Source organism: Formica exsecta, unplaced genomic scaffold (assembly GCF_003651465.1).
Source record: "Formica exsecta isolate Colony F162 unplaced genomic scaffold, ASM365146v1 scaffold384, whole genome shotgun sequence".
Lineage (NCBI taxonomy): Eukaryota > Metazoa > Arthropoda > Insecta > Hymenoptera > Formicidae > Formica > Formica exsecta.
Genome location: NW_021851080.1, coordinates 256,872 through 273,768, shown reverse-complemented (window position 1 = coordinate 273,768; position 16,897 = coordinate 256,872). Strand labels below are relative to the sequence as shown.

Genomic DNA, 16,897 nt, shown 5'->3' with positions numbered 1-16,897 from the left:
ACATACACCACATACATACATATAGAATGTCAACGTTAGTGCTCTATATTGCAATGCATGTCAATATAACAATATAATATATAGTTATGAATTTTAATATAAATAAATAATAATATATCACAATTGTATCTGTAAATTTCCGATTCGCAAGACCATCTTAAGATCAAGGAAAAGATAAAAAATAGATATATATATGTAAGTATCAAGAAATGTATATTTTCTCACATTTCCAACCAAAGTTAAATAGCAGGTTTACAATAAGTGCTATTTTACTATCGATGGCATTACTGTAATTATTAACTTCTTAGAGTCTTATTAAAATAATGAAGATGACACTTATAATCTTCATACTGTTTGTTGTGTATTTCATCAATTTGGCCTAATTCCTATTCATTGGAAAAGTGAATACATTTATAATCGACAAGTTTTATATGATTTTAATGATTTTTTGCTCTGTTATAAATCGGTATTAGTTCAGAGGAGATTTAATTGTAAAAATAAGCAAATTAATAAGCTTATTTTAAAGTTTTTTTTTAATTTTCTCCAAGAAAACTAAAATAAGTTACAAGGATTAGTGTTATCATTAACTGTAATAAATAGAGCGAAATAATTATTACATAAAAAGAAAGAGTAAATTGCAGAAAATTGAATTACTTTTTGAATTCATTTTTATCATAATACACATATATTCTGATTATAAAACATGTATAAATCCATTGTTTTGTAAAGTTAAATTTATAGATTCATCCCTCACTTCCTTCTCTCTTGTGCTATTTGTAATGTCATTATAATTTTTTTATAAGAAACGGTCTATATAAAATATATTTTTATAAGTAAATTATTAGTCAATGTATAATATATAAAAAATGTAATTATATTGCTTATATTATAAAATAAGGATTAATGAAATTATTTGCACACGTATATGTGTATATGTATATATATATATATATATATATACACATACACCACATACATACATATAGAATGTCAACGTTAGTGCTCTATATTGCAATGCATGTCAATATAACAATATAATATATAGTTATGAATTTTAATATAAATAAATAATAATATATCACAATTGTATCTGTAAATTTCCGATTCGCAAGACCATCTTAAGATCAAGGAAAAGATAAAAAATAGATATATATATGTAAGTATCAAGAAATGTATATTTTCTCACATTTCCAACCAAAGTTAAATAGCAGGTTTACAATAAGTGCTATTTTACTATCGATGGCATTACTGTAATTATTAACTTCTTAGAGTCTTATTAAAATAATGAAGATGACACTTATAATCTTCATACTGTTTGTTGTGTATTTCATCAATTTGGCCTAATTCCTATTCATTGGAAAAGTGAATACATTTATAATCGACAAGTTTTATATGATTTTAATGATTTTTTGCTCTGTTATAAATCGGTATTAGTTCAGAGGAGATTTAATTGTAAAAATAAGCAAATTAATAAGCTTATTTTAAAGTTTTTTTTAAATTTTCTCCAAGAAAACTAAAATAAGTTACAAGGATTAGTGTTATCATTAACTGTAATAAATAGAGCGAAATAATTATTACATAAAAAGAAAGAGTAAATTGCAGAAAATTGAATTACTTTTTGAATTCATTTTTATCATAATACACATATATTCTGATTATAAAACATGTATAAATCCATTGTTTTGTAAAGTTAAATTTATAGATTCATCCCTCACTTCCTTCTCTCTTGTGCTATTTGTAATGTCATTATAATTTTTTTATAAGAAACGGTCTATATAAAATATATTTTTATAAGTAAATTATTAGTCAATGTATAATATATAAAAAATGTAATTATATTGCTTATATTATAAAATAAGGATTAATGAAATTATATGAAATTACTTCATTTTTTATAAATAAAATTGATTTGTTATATAGTATGTATATCTATATATTTCTTATTGCTTAGAGTTTTTCTTATATGAGAGAAATGTATCATATAGTATATAGTGGGGTTTGATAATGCGAATGGCACTCATTTATAATTAAGGTTTTGTCAATATGTGTATGTGTGTGAACATAGTTATATATTAAATAAATATTATTTTGTGTGTGTGTGAAAATGTTGCAATGTATTATGTGCAAAAGTAAAAAACAGAAAAATCATTTTAGTTACATAACAAGATTGTATACATTGGTCCCTGAAAGAAAAGAGTAATCAAACATATATATATCGAAAAACAAATGGCACTACATTGAATTTCTTAGTTTTTAGGCTCAATATATTGTAAATTTTTTTCTGTTACATAACAAAATTAGCGTCAAAGCTAAGAACTGTATTCATAAATGCTCTGCTCAAATATATGTGTATGTATTTTTCGGAATTTTACTTTGTGAATAAATAAACAATAATGCAAAAACAATAACTTTGAATACAGATCTTTGCTACATTAATTATCATAAGTAATGAATAATCTATCCACTTGTTTTTAACTTATTATCTTTATCAACCACTAGATGCAAATATCAATATATTACAGGATATCATATTTTTTCTTCAGCATCACATATAATTTTCTAAAGCTCTTAATAAATAAAGCACTAATCTCTCTTTGGTATGAGACTCAAGTGATGATGGTGAAAAACGTAATAAATAGCTTATATCAACATTATAAATGGCTTCTTCTAATGTTGTAAGTTTGTAGAATTTGCTATAATTAAAAGGCAATGCTAATCGACACCCTGATTAATTATAAAGTCTCTTTATATAAGATTATAGATTATAATTTTCATAATCCATTTAAATTTTTATTCTGATTTTGTGCTCAATTAGGAAGCAGCTTGTCACGGTATAGCGTTAATTACACTCTATGATCATAATCGATATTACAAGTAAATAATTTATTTGGATTATGAAATGAACATGCAACACCATATGCAGTTTCACTTGCTGCATATCTACTTCTTATTGAATATATTTGTATAAACGATCATGTTTTCTTGTATATATTAAAAATAAGTTAACACATAAGACTATCGTCTCATTGTTAACAAATATGAATGACTTATATAAATACAGTAACTCACATAAATTTTTTTTTACCACTAGATCACAATGGCTTGGTAATATTTAAATAATATAACTATGTTGTGGTTATATAAACTATATAACTACTCATAATTATTTCATAAAAATCTCGGATTTCTGAAATAAGTTAGAATATTGTATCAGAGATGTGCAAAAAGTTAATCGCTTTTGTTATATTTAATGCATTAATCATTCATATTATATTATTAGCACAAATTCATTCAAAAATTGCCAGTATAAAATGTAAAAAGTTCCCAAAGTTTTCATTACAATTAAAGCTACATGTGTGTATACGTTTCATATCAAAATCTATAAAAATATGTATTTGTCACAAATATATATGTCCAAAGTCATATGATAATAAAGTTTTAGGTCGAAAACATGGACATTACTCTAGCATATTATGCGTTATGTAATGGATGTTACAGCAAGCATGTGAAATGTAATCAAATAATATTTAAAAGTTCGAAAAAATAAGCTCATTTAGAGTGAACAGTCGTTAAAAGCAAATTTTGCAATTTTTATCTTTATAAGCGCAAATTCTATTTGATTCATGATAATGTTATAAAAACATTGAATTTTTCGAATAAAGCGCGAAGCTCTATATTAGAACTGTATACTAGAATAAAAATAAGGCAATGACATTGATATATATTAGTTTATCACTCATCATTATAGTCTTTGTCAAATATGCACTGCAAAATTATAAAATGCTGTTAAATCCATATTAATTTTTGAATCTTTTTGTCAATAACATTGCTCGCTCTCAATACGAATAATGTAACACTTTCTGTTCTACTGTTAAATATTTCGTACATGGTAATAGCGTATACTAAACTCGCTTATCCTAAATCGCGAAAGAAAGGCACAAAGAAATATATTAGAATGCTAAATCTAAGAGAATGGTAACTCTTCTAAAGATCAACGATACAGAAATAAACGTGAATAACAGGAAAACGCGCGTATTATAAACGTGGATGGACACTTGTTATGCTCACAACTCTCGGCAAGATCGATAAGACATCTGCAGGATTTTACGTTACGTTACGCAGACGACGAATCCTCGATATGTGAGGTTTCGACATCGTTAGAAGAAAGAACGATCTTATGCAAACTATTAATCGGTCTTTTCGGTTTCGGTGGAGGCGTCGGCGGTTTATTAGAATGACTGTCTAAATCATCATCAGTAGGTGTCGGCAACTTATTCTTCCACAATCCTGAAGATTTGTTTAGATTATTCAAAGTACTACTAGCTAGACACTGATCAGAGGACAGCTCCTCCGGAAGATTACAATAATCGGCCTCGCGCATTTTAATCGGCAGAGGTGGCGGCGGATCGTCCTCGGATGCTGTACTGTCGGTCGTGCCGACGCTATCTCTATTTCCCTTTCCCAAATTGCTAGGTTCCAATTCGTTATTAATGTTCCTTAGGTAGTGCTGGGATTGTCCGGACCAACGATTACTCATTCTACGTTCTTTCTCCGCTTCCGATCTCAGGGGACGTTTTGGTGTGAGCTATGCAAACAGGCGCGTATATCCCTATTTTAATATTACAAAAAATAAAAAGGCTATGTTAAATGCTCGTAAACTTGTTACCTCTTGTCGTAGTTCGAATACAGGTGTCGAATGTAAATTAGATATCAATGACGTAACGGAAGACACTGAACTATGAGATATTTCGGCCGTGGTATACCACTGGCTGGTCGGTTGATCGCTTTTCGTCACCGTGGCGGAATCGCTCTTTCGCGAACTTCTACGCTTCGTATCCTTCTTCTTGTACGTTCCCGGATAAGGATTTCCCAATGCCTTTTGCAAAGAGGCCGTTGACAAAATATGCGAACGCATGGAGTTGTTCCTATAAGTTGAAAATATTTGCGATTGAAGGCGACGCGATTACCAACAAGTTTGTAAAACCAGAGATAGATAGATAAAAGCGAATACCTATATACTAACGATTGAAAAAAGTACAACTCATAACTATAAATGAGGTATAGAAGATAGAATAGATAAGAGTTATTGATATAGTATAAATAAATGATAAAATTTCACGATTGAGTAAATTAGTTTATAATTATTAAAAGAATATATTTTGCAAGCTATGCTTATATTTTTATTATCATGATAGGATATCAGATATCTGATAAGAAAAATGTAATAATCGTAATAATAGCAATGTCACTTGAACTTTGCAACAGTCTGTAACAAGTGCATATTTTTAATTACCTATCGTAGTTATTGTAGACGTAGAAAGTTTAGCAGATTGCCAGTTGAAGAAGATATATATTCCAGGGATATTTATGATGATATTGTGAAAAATGCAAAACAGAATCATGCAGATGAGAAGCGGAATAAATAGAAATAGAAGATGTAAAGTCATTAATCTAAAGAAACCAATACATTTTTCATACATTTAAGTATACATTTAAGATTATCCTATTTCACATAATGTATAATTTCTATCACATAAAGGGGAACAGAACAGTTAACAAAACAGTTTTCTTATTGTCTCGTTACATCTCCATTCTACAGAAGCAAAATGATAAAGCAAAATTGTAGTCTGCATTTCAAAACTATTATTTTTAAAATATTGTTTATCCAATTTTTAGTTATTTCTATTTAATTTTAGTTTTTATGATATATTATGCTACCCACCCTCAAAACACATGTGTATAAAAAGTAACATAAATTACACAAATTAATGCACATATATGTGGGAAAAATATATATTAATTCATATTTCCTATACTGTATAAAGGAATGAAATAACTGGAAAATATAAATAAAAAACAAAAATATACAACAGGAATGTTAAGTGCGAAGAAAGGATAATAAGGCATTATGCGAGAGCTTATCAGGTCCAACAGCGATATTCCTGAAATCATATTGCATTCTTTTCTCTCATGTGCTCTAAAACGGCATTTTATGTTACTCTCTTTAGACATATAAACTGTGATTCTTATGATAAATATTAAATAAATTCGCGCATCTAATTAGTAAAAATTTATTAAAAATTTTTTTGTAGAGGTTGGGATTTTTAATATATCTATCAAAAAAGATCCAAATATGTATCTAATGCTTTTGTATAGAAATAATTAGAATTTATTACATATTAACTCATTTAAATAAAGAAAAGTGATTGATTTAATTCTTAGTTAGTGCTGAAACTAAGTTAAACACTAGTATGACTTTACCTTGACAAATTGATGTTTTGAACAACACTGGTGGGTGTGCTGTTGTTAAAATTGAACGATGCAAGTGACTTGAACGTTGCAACTTGGGATCTTGTAAGTGAGGATACCCTGGAGTGAATTATACAGCTGAACGGGGTAATTACAAAATATAACTACTTTAAAATTGACACACGATGTCACAGATCAGTCGTACTTGAACCTGGACATCCTGTATAGCACACACACATATTCACACATACTGTTTTTATTTATAATAAATATTGTTTAAAAACATATTCCATAGGATATTTGTATTGTTATGTAATTTAACATAAATAAAGTTAATTTAAAACAATTAGATTTAAAATGTAGCTTTTTATATGAATAGATTAATAATATGTTTTGAAATATTGCCTCATTTCAATAATGACGATTGTGATATAGCAATAGCATGCTATGCAGCAATTATTTCCGTGTTAGTTACGATAAACTTGTTAATAAAATGTCAAACATACGCTTATGCAAAAATGAACAGAATTTATAGCTTACTCTGAATTATTCATATTTGACTCGGACAGGCAGTGATTATCCCCTCTTGAAGTTGGTGGTCTTCGCATGGTTACGGTCTGTGTTAGGCTTTCAATTTGCAAATCACATGTCTGTGTGTTACAAAATAAAAAAATTATAGATTTCGAAAAAGTGCGTTTATAACTATTGGCTTGAATAATTAAATTAGCTTACCCTCTTTCCATACTTAGCTTCTACTTGATTGCGCATCGACACAAAACATTGTTCTAAACGTTGATGAAATGGTGCCAATTCGGTGGGCGCTCGTGCTTTGTGTAACTGGAGTCCTATACTGAGCAAGGGAATTTGCTCCGCAATAAGTCCTTCTAACTTAAGAAGGTCTGAACTTTCTTCTAGATGACTATCTTTGTACTCTACATTGAGAAAAGCCTTTTCATAGTTATCAATACCACCCATAACAGCTGGATCCAATATACCATTCAATTTCATGCTTAAGGGATTTAATGGAAGACTGGGATCGCTTCTGCAATAAGTATGGGATATTTGTATTGTTATGTAATTTAACATAAATAAAGTTAATTTAAAACAATTAGATTTAAAATGTAGCTTTTTATATGAATAGATTAATAATATGTTTTGAAATATTGCCTCATTTCAATAATGACGATTGTGATATAGCAATAGCATGCTATGCAGCAATTATTTCCGTGTTAGTTACGATAAACTTGTTAATAAAATGTCAAACATACGCTTATGCAAAAATGAACAGAATTTATAGCTTACTCTGAATTATTCATATTTGACTCGGACAGGCAGTGATTATCCCCTCTTGAAGTTGGTGGTCTTCGCATGGTTACGGTCTGTGTTAGGCTTTCAATTTGCAAATCACATGTCTGTGTGTTACAAAATAAAAAAATTATAGATTTCGAAAAAGTGCGTTTATAACTATTGGCTTGAATAATTAAATTAGCTTACCCTCTTTCCATACTTAGCTTCTACTTGATTGCGCATCGACACAAAACATTGTTCTAAACGTTGATGAAATGGTGCCAATTCGGTGGGCGCTCGTGCTTTGTGTAACTGGAGTCCTATACTGAGCAAGGGAATTTGCTCCGCAATAAGTCCTTCTAACTTAAGAAGGTCTGAACTTTCTTCTAGATGACTATCTTTGTACTCTACATTGAGAAAAGCCTTTTCATAGTTATCAATACCACCCATAACAGCTGGATCCAATATACCATTCAATTTCATGCTTAAGGGATTTAATGGAAGACTGGGATCGCTTCTGCAATAAGTATGAAGAAAATAATAGTTGTGCAAAAATTCATAATGTAAGTGAACAAAAATAACCTAATTACATTCTATCATATTATTATATCGACTTTAGTTACAAAAAGATATCAAACCTATGAGCAATAATAAGATCACGTAGTACTATATTCGTAGCTTCCATAGTTTCAATCGCATTTCTCAATGGACTGACTAAATATGTCTCACTAGACGTCACAGGAAACCATCGAAGAATTCCAGGCAATGGGTAGCTTGTCACAAGCACTGTTCTTTCTAACCATAACGAAGCAAATTCATTGCTATTATTAATGCCAGCATTTATTTCCTTTTCTTTATCATTAGCTATTGCAATAATTTCTTTTCTCGGTGCAGGTCTTGAAAATCTAAAGCGTTGCACGTCATTCACACGATGATACCTAAAATTAATAGCAAATTAATAAAATGTCACATATATTATATTTAGTTACTTTAATATAATATTGAATACCTTAAAACTGCTTCTGCAGTAACTGGTTTACCACTCAGACGATGTCTCTTTTCATCCATTAATGGCTCTACCTTATTGATCTGCACATATTGATGATTGGATTCCAGCATTTCTGTGGTGGGTGGAGATAATTTGTTCATTTGCTCTGCATTCGGTAACTGATTCAATGTTCTTGAACAAAAATCACTAAGTCGTTCATATTCCTTTCCTCGATAGACAAATACCTATGACAAATAAATTACTTTGTTAAAAGAATAAAAGCAAGTATAAAATATGATCAAAGATATATATATGTTTATTAAATATGTCAAAATACTTTATTTTGAAGAAAAGCAGGATGTCCTCTGCCGTAATATGCAACTCTAAAGTATTCTGGTTCAGGTCTTAACTGTTTGACTATGCAATCATAGAATTTTGCCATGCGTCTCAATAATACAGACAGTTGTAAATAATCGAATGTTTCTTCTTCATATTGCGATATTAGTTCTTTGCAAACGGTAAGAGCGCATTCCCACATTCTTCCCTTATCAAAATAATCGATAATATCATTATATAATGCTTCTTTCAGTTCACGATGTGTTTGGCATAATGGATACCTAGAAAAAAATAATATAATATTTTAATATTTATTTTATTAGAACGCATTATTAACGCATTACAAGCTTAATGTATGAAAATATTTTGTTATTTAATTAATTATAAATTTGGTGATATTACCTGTGTGATATCAGCAAAGGTGGTAAAGGTTGATCGCTCCATGCTAATAATTGACTATGGAGCTTCAAAGAATAAGCTGCTTCTGTGTAATTATCGCATTCTAAATGTAATTCACATAGCTTATTCACATACCTGTAATGTAAAGAAAACTTAATATATATTTAAATAAATATATATTTGTGTTATATTAAACATTATATATAAAAGATTTAGGTTCATTATATTGATTTAATCAAGCTTAAAATAAATGGTCAAAACATTTCAATTTAATTATTAAAATATACTATATTTTTTGCGTTTACCTGATATACATTTCCTTTCTATTAATCTCGGAATAGAATTCCAATAAATTTACAGTGCAAAGCATACGATGTTCTTGGGACTCTGCATGAATAATATCCCGATATTGCAACAAGCGTTCCATAAGCTTAGCGATAGTGTCTACGAAGCGTAAGCCTTGTTCTCGCATTGTGGAATGTTTTTCACACAAAGAACCCATAACATGAGTCCAAAGCGCACGAAATTGTTCGTCACCTCTGCCTCCTTCTACCTGTAAAAAAGATTCTTTGATGAAGTATAATTTTTCATTGACGTTATTAGTGAAACAAATTTAAATTGCGACCACTTTTGATTTCAACATATAAAATGATGTAAAAACTATACCAAGATATCCAGTTTTGCAATCATCTCATTTTCGTATTCTATAAAATTAGCTTTGATGTGAGCAGGATCACGTTTGGTATCGCCATATCCTTCCACTATACGTGAACTGTAATATTCGCATTGCATCATATCGAAGAAGATAGGTATTGTAGCTTTTCTCAATTCAGTTTCAGGTATTAATGCCATTTCAAGAATTGCGCCGACTAAAGCAGGCACAAAAAGTATTTTGTGTTGCCCTAAATTGAACCACATTGATCGAATTTCAAATGCAGTTTCTCTGTAATGTATCACACAAAGAAGATGTGATATTATTTTCATTTTATCAATTTATGCCATTTAATAAAAATATTTATACATAGGATGTATCATACAACTAAGGATCATGCATCTGTTTAAATAGCATTTTTTCTATTTGAGTCTATAATTTTCTATGATAGTTTTGAAACATTTGCATAATTATTATTTTTATAAGAAACGTACCTACGCATGTCGTTATAACGCGCAATAATGCGGTTTCGTTTTGCTGGTGTAAATGTATCTAACTGTAGGGCAGGTTGAGTTAAAAAAGCAATAGCACAATGAAAGAAATTTGACCATGCTTGATGCTCAAATTCGGTGAAAAAATAATCTCTAATTGTACCCGAAAAATATCGTAATGATTTTAGAATAACGCTATTTTGAAGCATAATCATTTCACACCAGTCTCCTGGAAACACACTTCTAGAAACTAAATCTTTGAAGACTAATAATATCTCCATAAGAAAATCGAGTAAATCAATTCTTGTTCCAAAATGATTGATGTACACTTCATAATGGTGTTGTGTCATTTGTCTGAAAAAGATTGCAGAAAGAAGGATAGAGTTTTCTCCATATTCTTCTTTCAATATTCTTTTTTTATAATTGTTTTAAGATCTTAAAAATACCTGAATATCGCCAACATGACTGATACTAAATTTCCAACTAAGGGATTTTCCCTATCCATTGATATAACAGTTTGTATAATAGTGCGTAATGCAGTTAACATTATCTCTTTAACATCTGAAACTGTGCTACCTATGTCTTTTCTAAAAGTCAGTTCCAGAATGTCAGACAATATTTTGACACATAATTCCACCTGTAGGAACAAAAAAACAGATTTAAAAAGTAGATTGGTTGGATATATCTATTTCTATAAAATATAAAAATTAGTAGAAAAATATATAAATCTATATGTGTCTAAATTAATGCATATAATATGATGTACACTTCCTGCATACTATACATTCACACAAAAAACTAATTCACATATAACGCGAATCATTGATTCTAAATCATAAAATATAATACAACACAACACACAGGCATAAATGCAAAGTTCTGTGTTAACAATGTGTTAAACAATTTCAAAATGTACCATATAACGCCGTGAAAAACGCACTATTTATTTGCGTATATTTTGAAATTTCCTGCATTTATCGCAAAAATTACCTCTTCGGAATAGCCGCGATGTTGGTTGAGCCGATGCCGATTTTCGCCGAGCAGCCTGGCTACCTTCGCCACGCTCTTTCCAGGCGTACTCGATAGCCCCTTTAAACGCCATTAACCAAAACCAAACCGTACACAAAAAAAAAAAAAATGAAATAACCCTTGTTAGTTGGAAAAAAATACCATTTTCTAAAGACATATACAATTACATTTCTGAAAATTCCCGACACCAATGTGAATGTAAAACTGCATGCACTAAAGATGCAGCTTCTCACTAACAATAAAAAGCAGTATACTAATAACAGAAAAAAAAATTATGAATAAAACAGATCAGAAAAAAAAAAAAAAATTTAGCATTTTCGTCTAACAATTATAATTTTTCTCTCACAAGTATTTCATATTCACAAGTATTTCATATTTTTATATTATTCATTAATGGATTATATAAATTATAAAACATTCCAAAATTTCTATTATAATAAAAAAATAATAAATCGAAGAAGATATCACGCAAATTAAATAGTATAAATAATAGTATATCTAAATGCCTATTATGTAAAATGCAGAATAAACATTATGCAGTAACATATTACTGGACAAACACATGCCACATTCGAAGTTCTATTATTTTAATACAAATGTATTTACTCTTACATGCTCTACTGAGAGAGTAAGTAAAAAGGATGTCTCTTTCAATATTATATTTTCAAATAACACAATAATTTTCATTACTATTGTATACATTCTGAAAAATTACAGCTAAATAATATTATTTTTTCCTTTAATATAAAAAAATATATATACAAATAATAATAATAAAAATAATAATGTGAAAATTTTTACTGACAGTTTAATATTAAAAAATATTCTAATAAATAAGCTGTGACTTAAAAATTAAAAAATGAAAAGACATCCTTCGAAAAAAAAAAGGATTTTGATAAAATTCATGTAGAAAGATGCGTGGCGGAAGGATCGCAGGCTGTACGGAAAGCACAAATGACATTTATCACGATATTAAATGAAAGTAAAAATTTATATTTAATTAATTAATTTTAGTTATGCAAATGTATATAGTTAGGATTCTTTGAAAAGTATCGCGAGAATGTATAAATGTGATGAATTGACATTATTTCTTGTGAAATATAGATAAGAGTAATGTGTGAACATTCCAATTCGCTTAAATTAGATTATAGGAAATTGTAGCATTAGAAAAGAGCACACCTTATGACATCTTACCTCCTCTTTAGCTTCCAATAAGTCTCTCACGAGTATGGTAATTCTCGGCAATAAAATCGCTCTACACTCCACATTTAAAAAAAGTGGACTATGAACAATATCATTGACCGTCATCATTTTCTGCTTAGTTAATCTACCTGTTGGTAGAGTCACAAGTAAATCTGTTAGAACCGTACTCAATTGCTTGCCGCTATAGACCCTTAATAAATGAGGTATTGTTGTAGGTAGATACTTGAGGCAAGCTCCTTGAACCAACAAAGTTCCATCTGTTTCGTGACTCATGAGATTAACAATAGATCGTAATAGATCTGTTAATGTTTGTGAGAATTCTTCTTCATCTTGATTTAATCTTTAAAAGAAAATTACAATATTTATTCAAAATTATGTATATTTGTCTTTTAAAGAATGAATATATTATAGCTATATTTATTGCATTGTTTCTTAGATATTTAGGATAATAATAAATAAAACATACTCAGTAAATAAAAGACGAGATTCAACAATAAACCTCATGCAGTATTGCAGACTTTTCATTGTTTTAAGCAATAAATCACGTTCTTGACCATCGTTGTTGCCGACGTTATCTATACGCTTACGCAATACCGCAATTAATTTTTTATATGCAAGAGTCGCAGAGAAACTTTCAGAAATGTATAAATCTAATACTGGTTGGAAGTGCTGATACTTTCTATCAGACACAAGCCCAATAATATATAAAAGGCACTCAAAGACCATATCATCATAGACATCACTGTCCGAATTACTCATTAAGATGTTAAATAAAGCATCCAAAACATCCTGTGAAAGATAATGCTACTCAATATAATTATTCTCATGCAAACATAATTTTACTATACATGTAATTTCACTAAAATTTTATTTTACCTGCAGAAACTTCACTATTTCCTCCCCATCAACCTTCATTAAAGCAGCTAAAGATTCCTTTAAACCAGTATTGTGCGATGCCCAATTAAGTAAACCTAATAAATCTATATTCTGGGTTAATTTAGTTGAGCAAATATTGGTTGCTATTAAAAAACTATCTTTGCTGCTTAATGTTAATGATCCTAAACTTGGCTTCTTTTCTATGTTTAATTCAGCCTAAATAAAAAAAAAGTAACGTTTGAAATGTAACGTTTAAAAATATATGAAATTTCTTTTATCTCTTCAATAAATAAATAGATGTACCAATTCTCCACGTGTTGATGGCAATTTAAAGTAAGATATATCACTTTCCTCGTACTTTTTTTGCTCTAATTTGTAAACCAACAATTCGTGCTGTATGTCTTGCAGAGTTGTGCCATTACGTTGCATTAATCGAACGTAACTTAAAGCAAATGGTTTCTCAGACTTATCTTTCGCTTCATTAGAACTGCGATGCTTAAATGTAAACTTTAAGTGAGCCTGTTTGAATTCTTCTATAGGTATGGCAATCTTGAACGTTTCGCACCACCTAGGCTTGTCTTCGTGATAATAAATAACGCTATGATACTCGTCAATTGGGGACGCGCCGCCACCTAATGTCATGACTCCAGGAATTGCTATGCCATGTTCATTACATACTTTAACCTGTTAAAAATCATATTATAAATGCTTAACATATATATTTTTATAAAAAAAGAAACAATTATTATATTTTCTATTTAAATTCTTATACTAACCGTTACTTCCACATTTTTGTCTGTAGATTTTGAGCCTTTGCTAAATTCACCGCTAATTAAAGTCAGATACAGATCGTTGCGTACGTCACCTGGCAAAATAACTTCCGGAAATCCCATTTTACGCGCAATTGCAACGTTACCGAGGACCAAATGTGGATTTTCGTCACGTACCTATGTAAGTGCTCAATATTAGAAATAATTTTTATTTATATAAAACACAACAATTCATAAGTTATACAATTATACAGAAAAATAACTTTATTTCTCGACTCACTTGCTTTGGATCGCCTCTTAACAATTTTAAACTCGTCCATAATCCTTGTCCACCTGTGATATTAGTGATATTGCCATTGATATGTCTCTGAATATTTGCTTCTTTCTGTGAGATAATTCTACGTAATGTACCATCGAGACTGTCTTTCTCACAACATATGAAACAAAGAACAAGGAAACCAACAAAACAATTCTGTCTTAATTTTCCAAGAATTATTATAATGCTTTTCTTTGACATTCCAACCATAAATTTTACAAAAATATTGAGTCTCATAAAACCAAGATACCTATCTCAAATAAGTACTTACTGTATAAAAGGTATAAAATGATGTTGTTCAACATCTCCCTCGAGTTTGCCAGTAATAAACAGAGTGATATCCATCGCGGCTACACCGAACGGTCTCCTCATATTTTCCGTGCTCTTGGATTTATTCTGATTATTTTGTGCAACGCTCGAGCGTCGGTGATCTGGTTCTTTGGCTTCCATACCACCCACTCTAATTACATAACAAGCTAAATAAACTTTGTCCCTTGTTAAATCTCTAGAACCAAGATCCGTGAATAATACTCTAAGATTGTGTAACTGATCAATGTCTCTTGCAAGTCCCTCTTTGCTCCACGATACCACATAATTTTCCGTGATAGCTTTCATCTCTCTACCGTCGTATAAAGTCAATAGTAGCTCTACATCCTCTGCCATTTTACATACAAAATTTCTCACACTGACAAAGAAGATATGTGAATATACAGGTACTTGTGGCTTATGCGACTTTTTTTTGGTATCATTGGATGCCTTTCTTATTCTTTCTGCAGCAGTCTCATGATGATAATATAACTGGATGGTGCTCGTTTCTTCGGGATTTAAAACGTTTCCATGCTCGTCTCGAACTACCATGTCCAGACCCAATAGTTGATTTCCAGTGTCTATCCTTGCTGTTGCTAATCTTTTCATATCTTTCAATTCGTCTACTGTTAAAGTACCACTCAAAATCTTGCTTCTGTATCCTATTGCATCCAAAATTTGTTGCTGCATTGTCCTGAAGTGCTCGGAGTGTATCTATATATGTATAAAAATTATATAGTTATATCTATATATTTTTAACTTCTAGACAAATAAATTTAAGCTATATATATAGCTATATTATAAAAAATATATGCATACTACATATAAATACTTCCAATGATGTCCCCATTCTCTTAAAACATTAGTGATTTCGTGTACTAAGTTATCCATATGTGTTGATTTCTGTAAGATATATGTGTAGGATTTTGGAAAAATTCCACATGTGCCTTTAAACTTGCTGCGGCCATAATACCAATCTCCACACTCTTCAGTTATCTGTACAACCTCTCCGACTGTTAAACGTATTGTGTGTGGGTTCGAATGCGCAAAATTATGGATGGCTAAATAAAATGATAAAATATATCTCATTTTGGCATTTTAATATTTTTTCCTGACTTTACATGCTTTTGAATATCTTGATAAAATCGTATTTTCAGTTTACATTAATTTCGAAATTATAATTTTTGTTGAAACTTGATGTGAATGTCCACTAATAAAGTCTGACAAATTATCTGCTCAATTTTGCTATAACTTAAAAACATTTTTATAATTTAAAATATATTTTATATGTTCTAAAACTAATGTACTAATGTAATATATAGAAACAAACAAAAATGTACAATGCAGTGATATAACACACATTCTCTTTTTCTTTATAAATAATCAACATACATCAACATGCATGTAAAGTATTTTTTTTAACAGCATTAAAATCAATATATAAAATAATATTATTTTTCAATATTTATGACAATAAAGTAATTTCCAATCAATTCTAATTTAAATATGAGTATGATATTTATATAATGAAATAATACATCCATTTACATTAGTTGATTAACGTAATGTCATAAATATTGAATATATACGAAATGTCACATACATAAAATATATTAAAGATTCAGTTCACACAAGTGTACAAAAATGTGGAGAGCCCACTCGAATGTCAGACGCGATGTAACGAAAATCTGAACTCTCGGGGGCACCTCCCAGGATGTTGGAATATTTCGTAGTGCAGAGGGTTATTAATCTTACACATAAACTGTATTCCTCACCTACTCCTAACTGCTCATTAATCCGCTTCCATGTCATTGTCATTTTATTCCGGTACTCTTAGCACTTCTAAGATATTTACATTAATTACATCTCGCGACTCACATCTCGCTAGGGTAATTATATTGCCGTTTTATCTTGTCATCTATTACTATAATGTTCCGAAACAGGATGTTACACTTCTCCACTATATTGCCACAGTGATGCGAGAACGGGAAAGAG

At 29.8% G+C, this 16,897-nt stretch overlaps 1 protein-coding gene across 7 annotated transcripts; it reads right to left on the bottom strand.

The window, feature by feature from the left end:
• Positions 1–2,242: 2,242 nt before the first annotated feature.
• LOC115239528 (dedicator of cytokinesis protein 1) lies at positions 2,243–16,891 on the bottom strand. Of its 7 annotated transcripts, none has more exons than XM_029814088.1 (23): positions 16,678–16,891; positions 15,722–15,963; positions 14,868–15,616; positions 14,561–14,714; positions 14,287–14,457; positions 13,814–14,194; positions 13,511–13,726; positions 13,101–13,423; positions 12,611–12,974; positions 11,393–11,491; positions 10,849–11,039; positions 10,406–10,756; positions 9,926–10,202; positions 9,565–9,812; positions 9,263–9,394; positions 8,862–9,141; positions 8,546–8,769; positions 8,175–8,474; positions 7,744–8,053; positions 7,552–7,661; positions 6,262–6,369; positions 4,667–4,925; positions 2,243–4,585 (listed from the first exon to the last, which is right to left on the bottom strand). In XM_029814088.1, the coding sequence occupies exons 1-23, from the start codon at positions 16,718–16,720 to the stop codon at positions 4,115–4,117; spliced, it is 6,003 nt and encodes a 2,000-aa protein (XP_029669948.1). In that variant the 5' UTR covers positions 16,721–16,891; the 3' UTR covers positions 2,243–4,114. The 7 variants fall into 7 exon arrangements, 6 of the variants coding, with proteins under 6 accessions (XP_029669948.1, XP_029669949.1, XP_029669951.1 ...); XM_029814089.1 differs by having other exon boundaries at positions 12,626–12,974; XR_003884646.1 differs by lacking the exon at positions 2,243–4,585 and adding an exon at positions 5,294–5,942 and having other exon boundaries at positions 4,789–4,925.
• Between the last annotated feature and the right edge of the window lie 6 nt (positions 16,892–16,897).

Excerpts from the sequence above, each read along its gene's own strand:
- LOC115239528 (XM_029814088.1), bottom strand. The coding sequence starts at position 16,720 with ATGACAATGACATGGAAGCGGATTAATGAGCAGTTAGGAGTAG. Across the intron at positions 13,727-13,813 it reads CATCAACACGTGGAGAATTG|GCTGAATTAAACATAGAAAA; the intron begins GTACATCTATTT and ends TTTTTTATTTAG. Across the intron at positions 4,926-6,261 it reads CAAAACATCAATTTGTCAAG|GAACAACTCCATGCGTTCGC; the intron begins GTAAAGTCATAC and ends TTCAACTTATAG.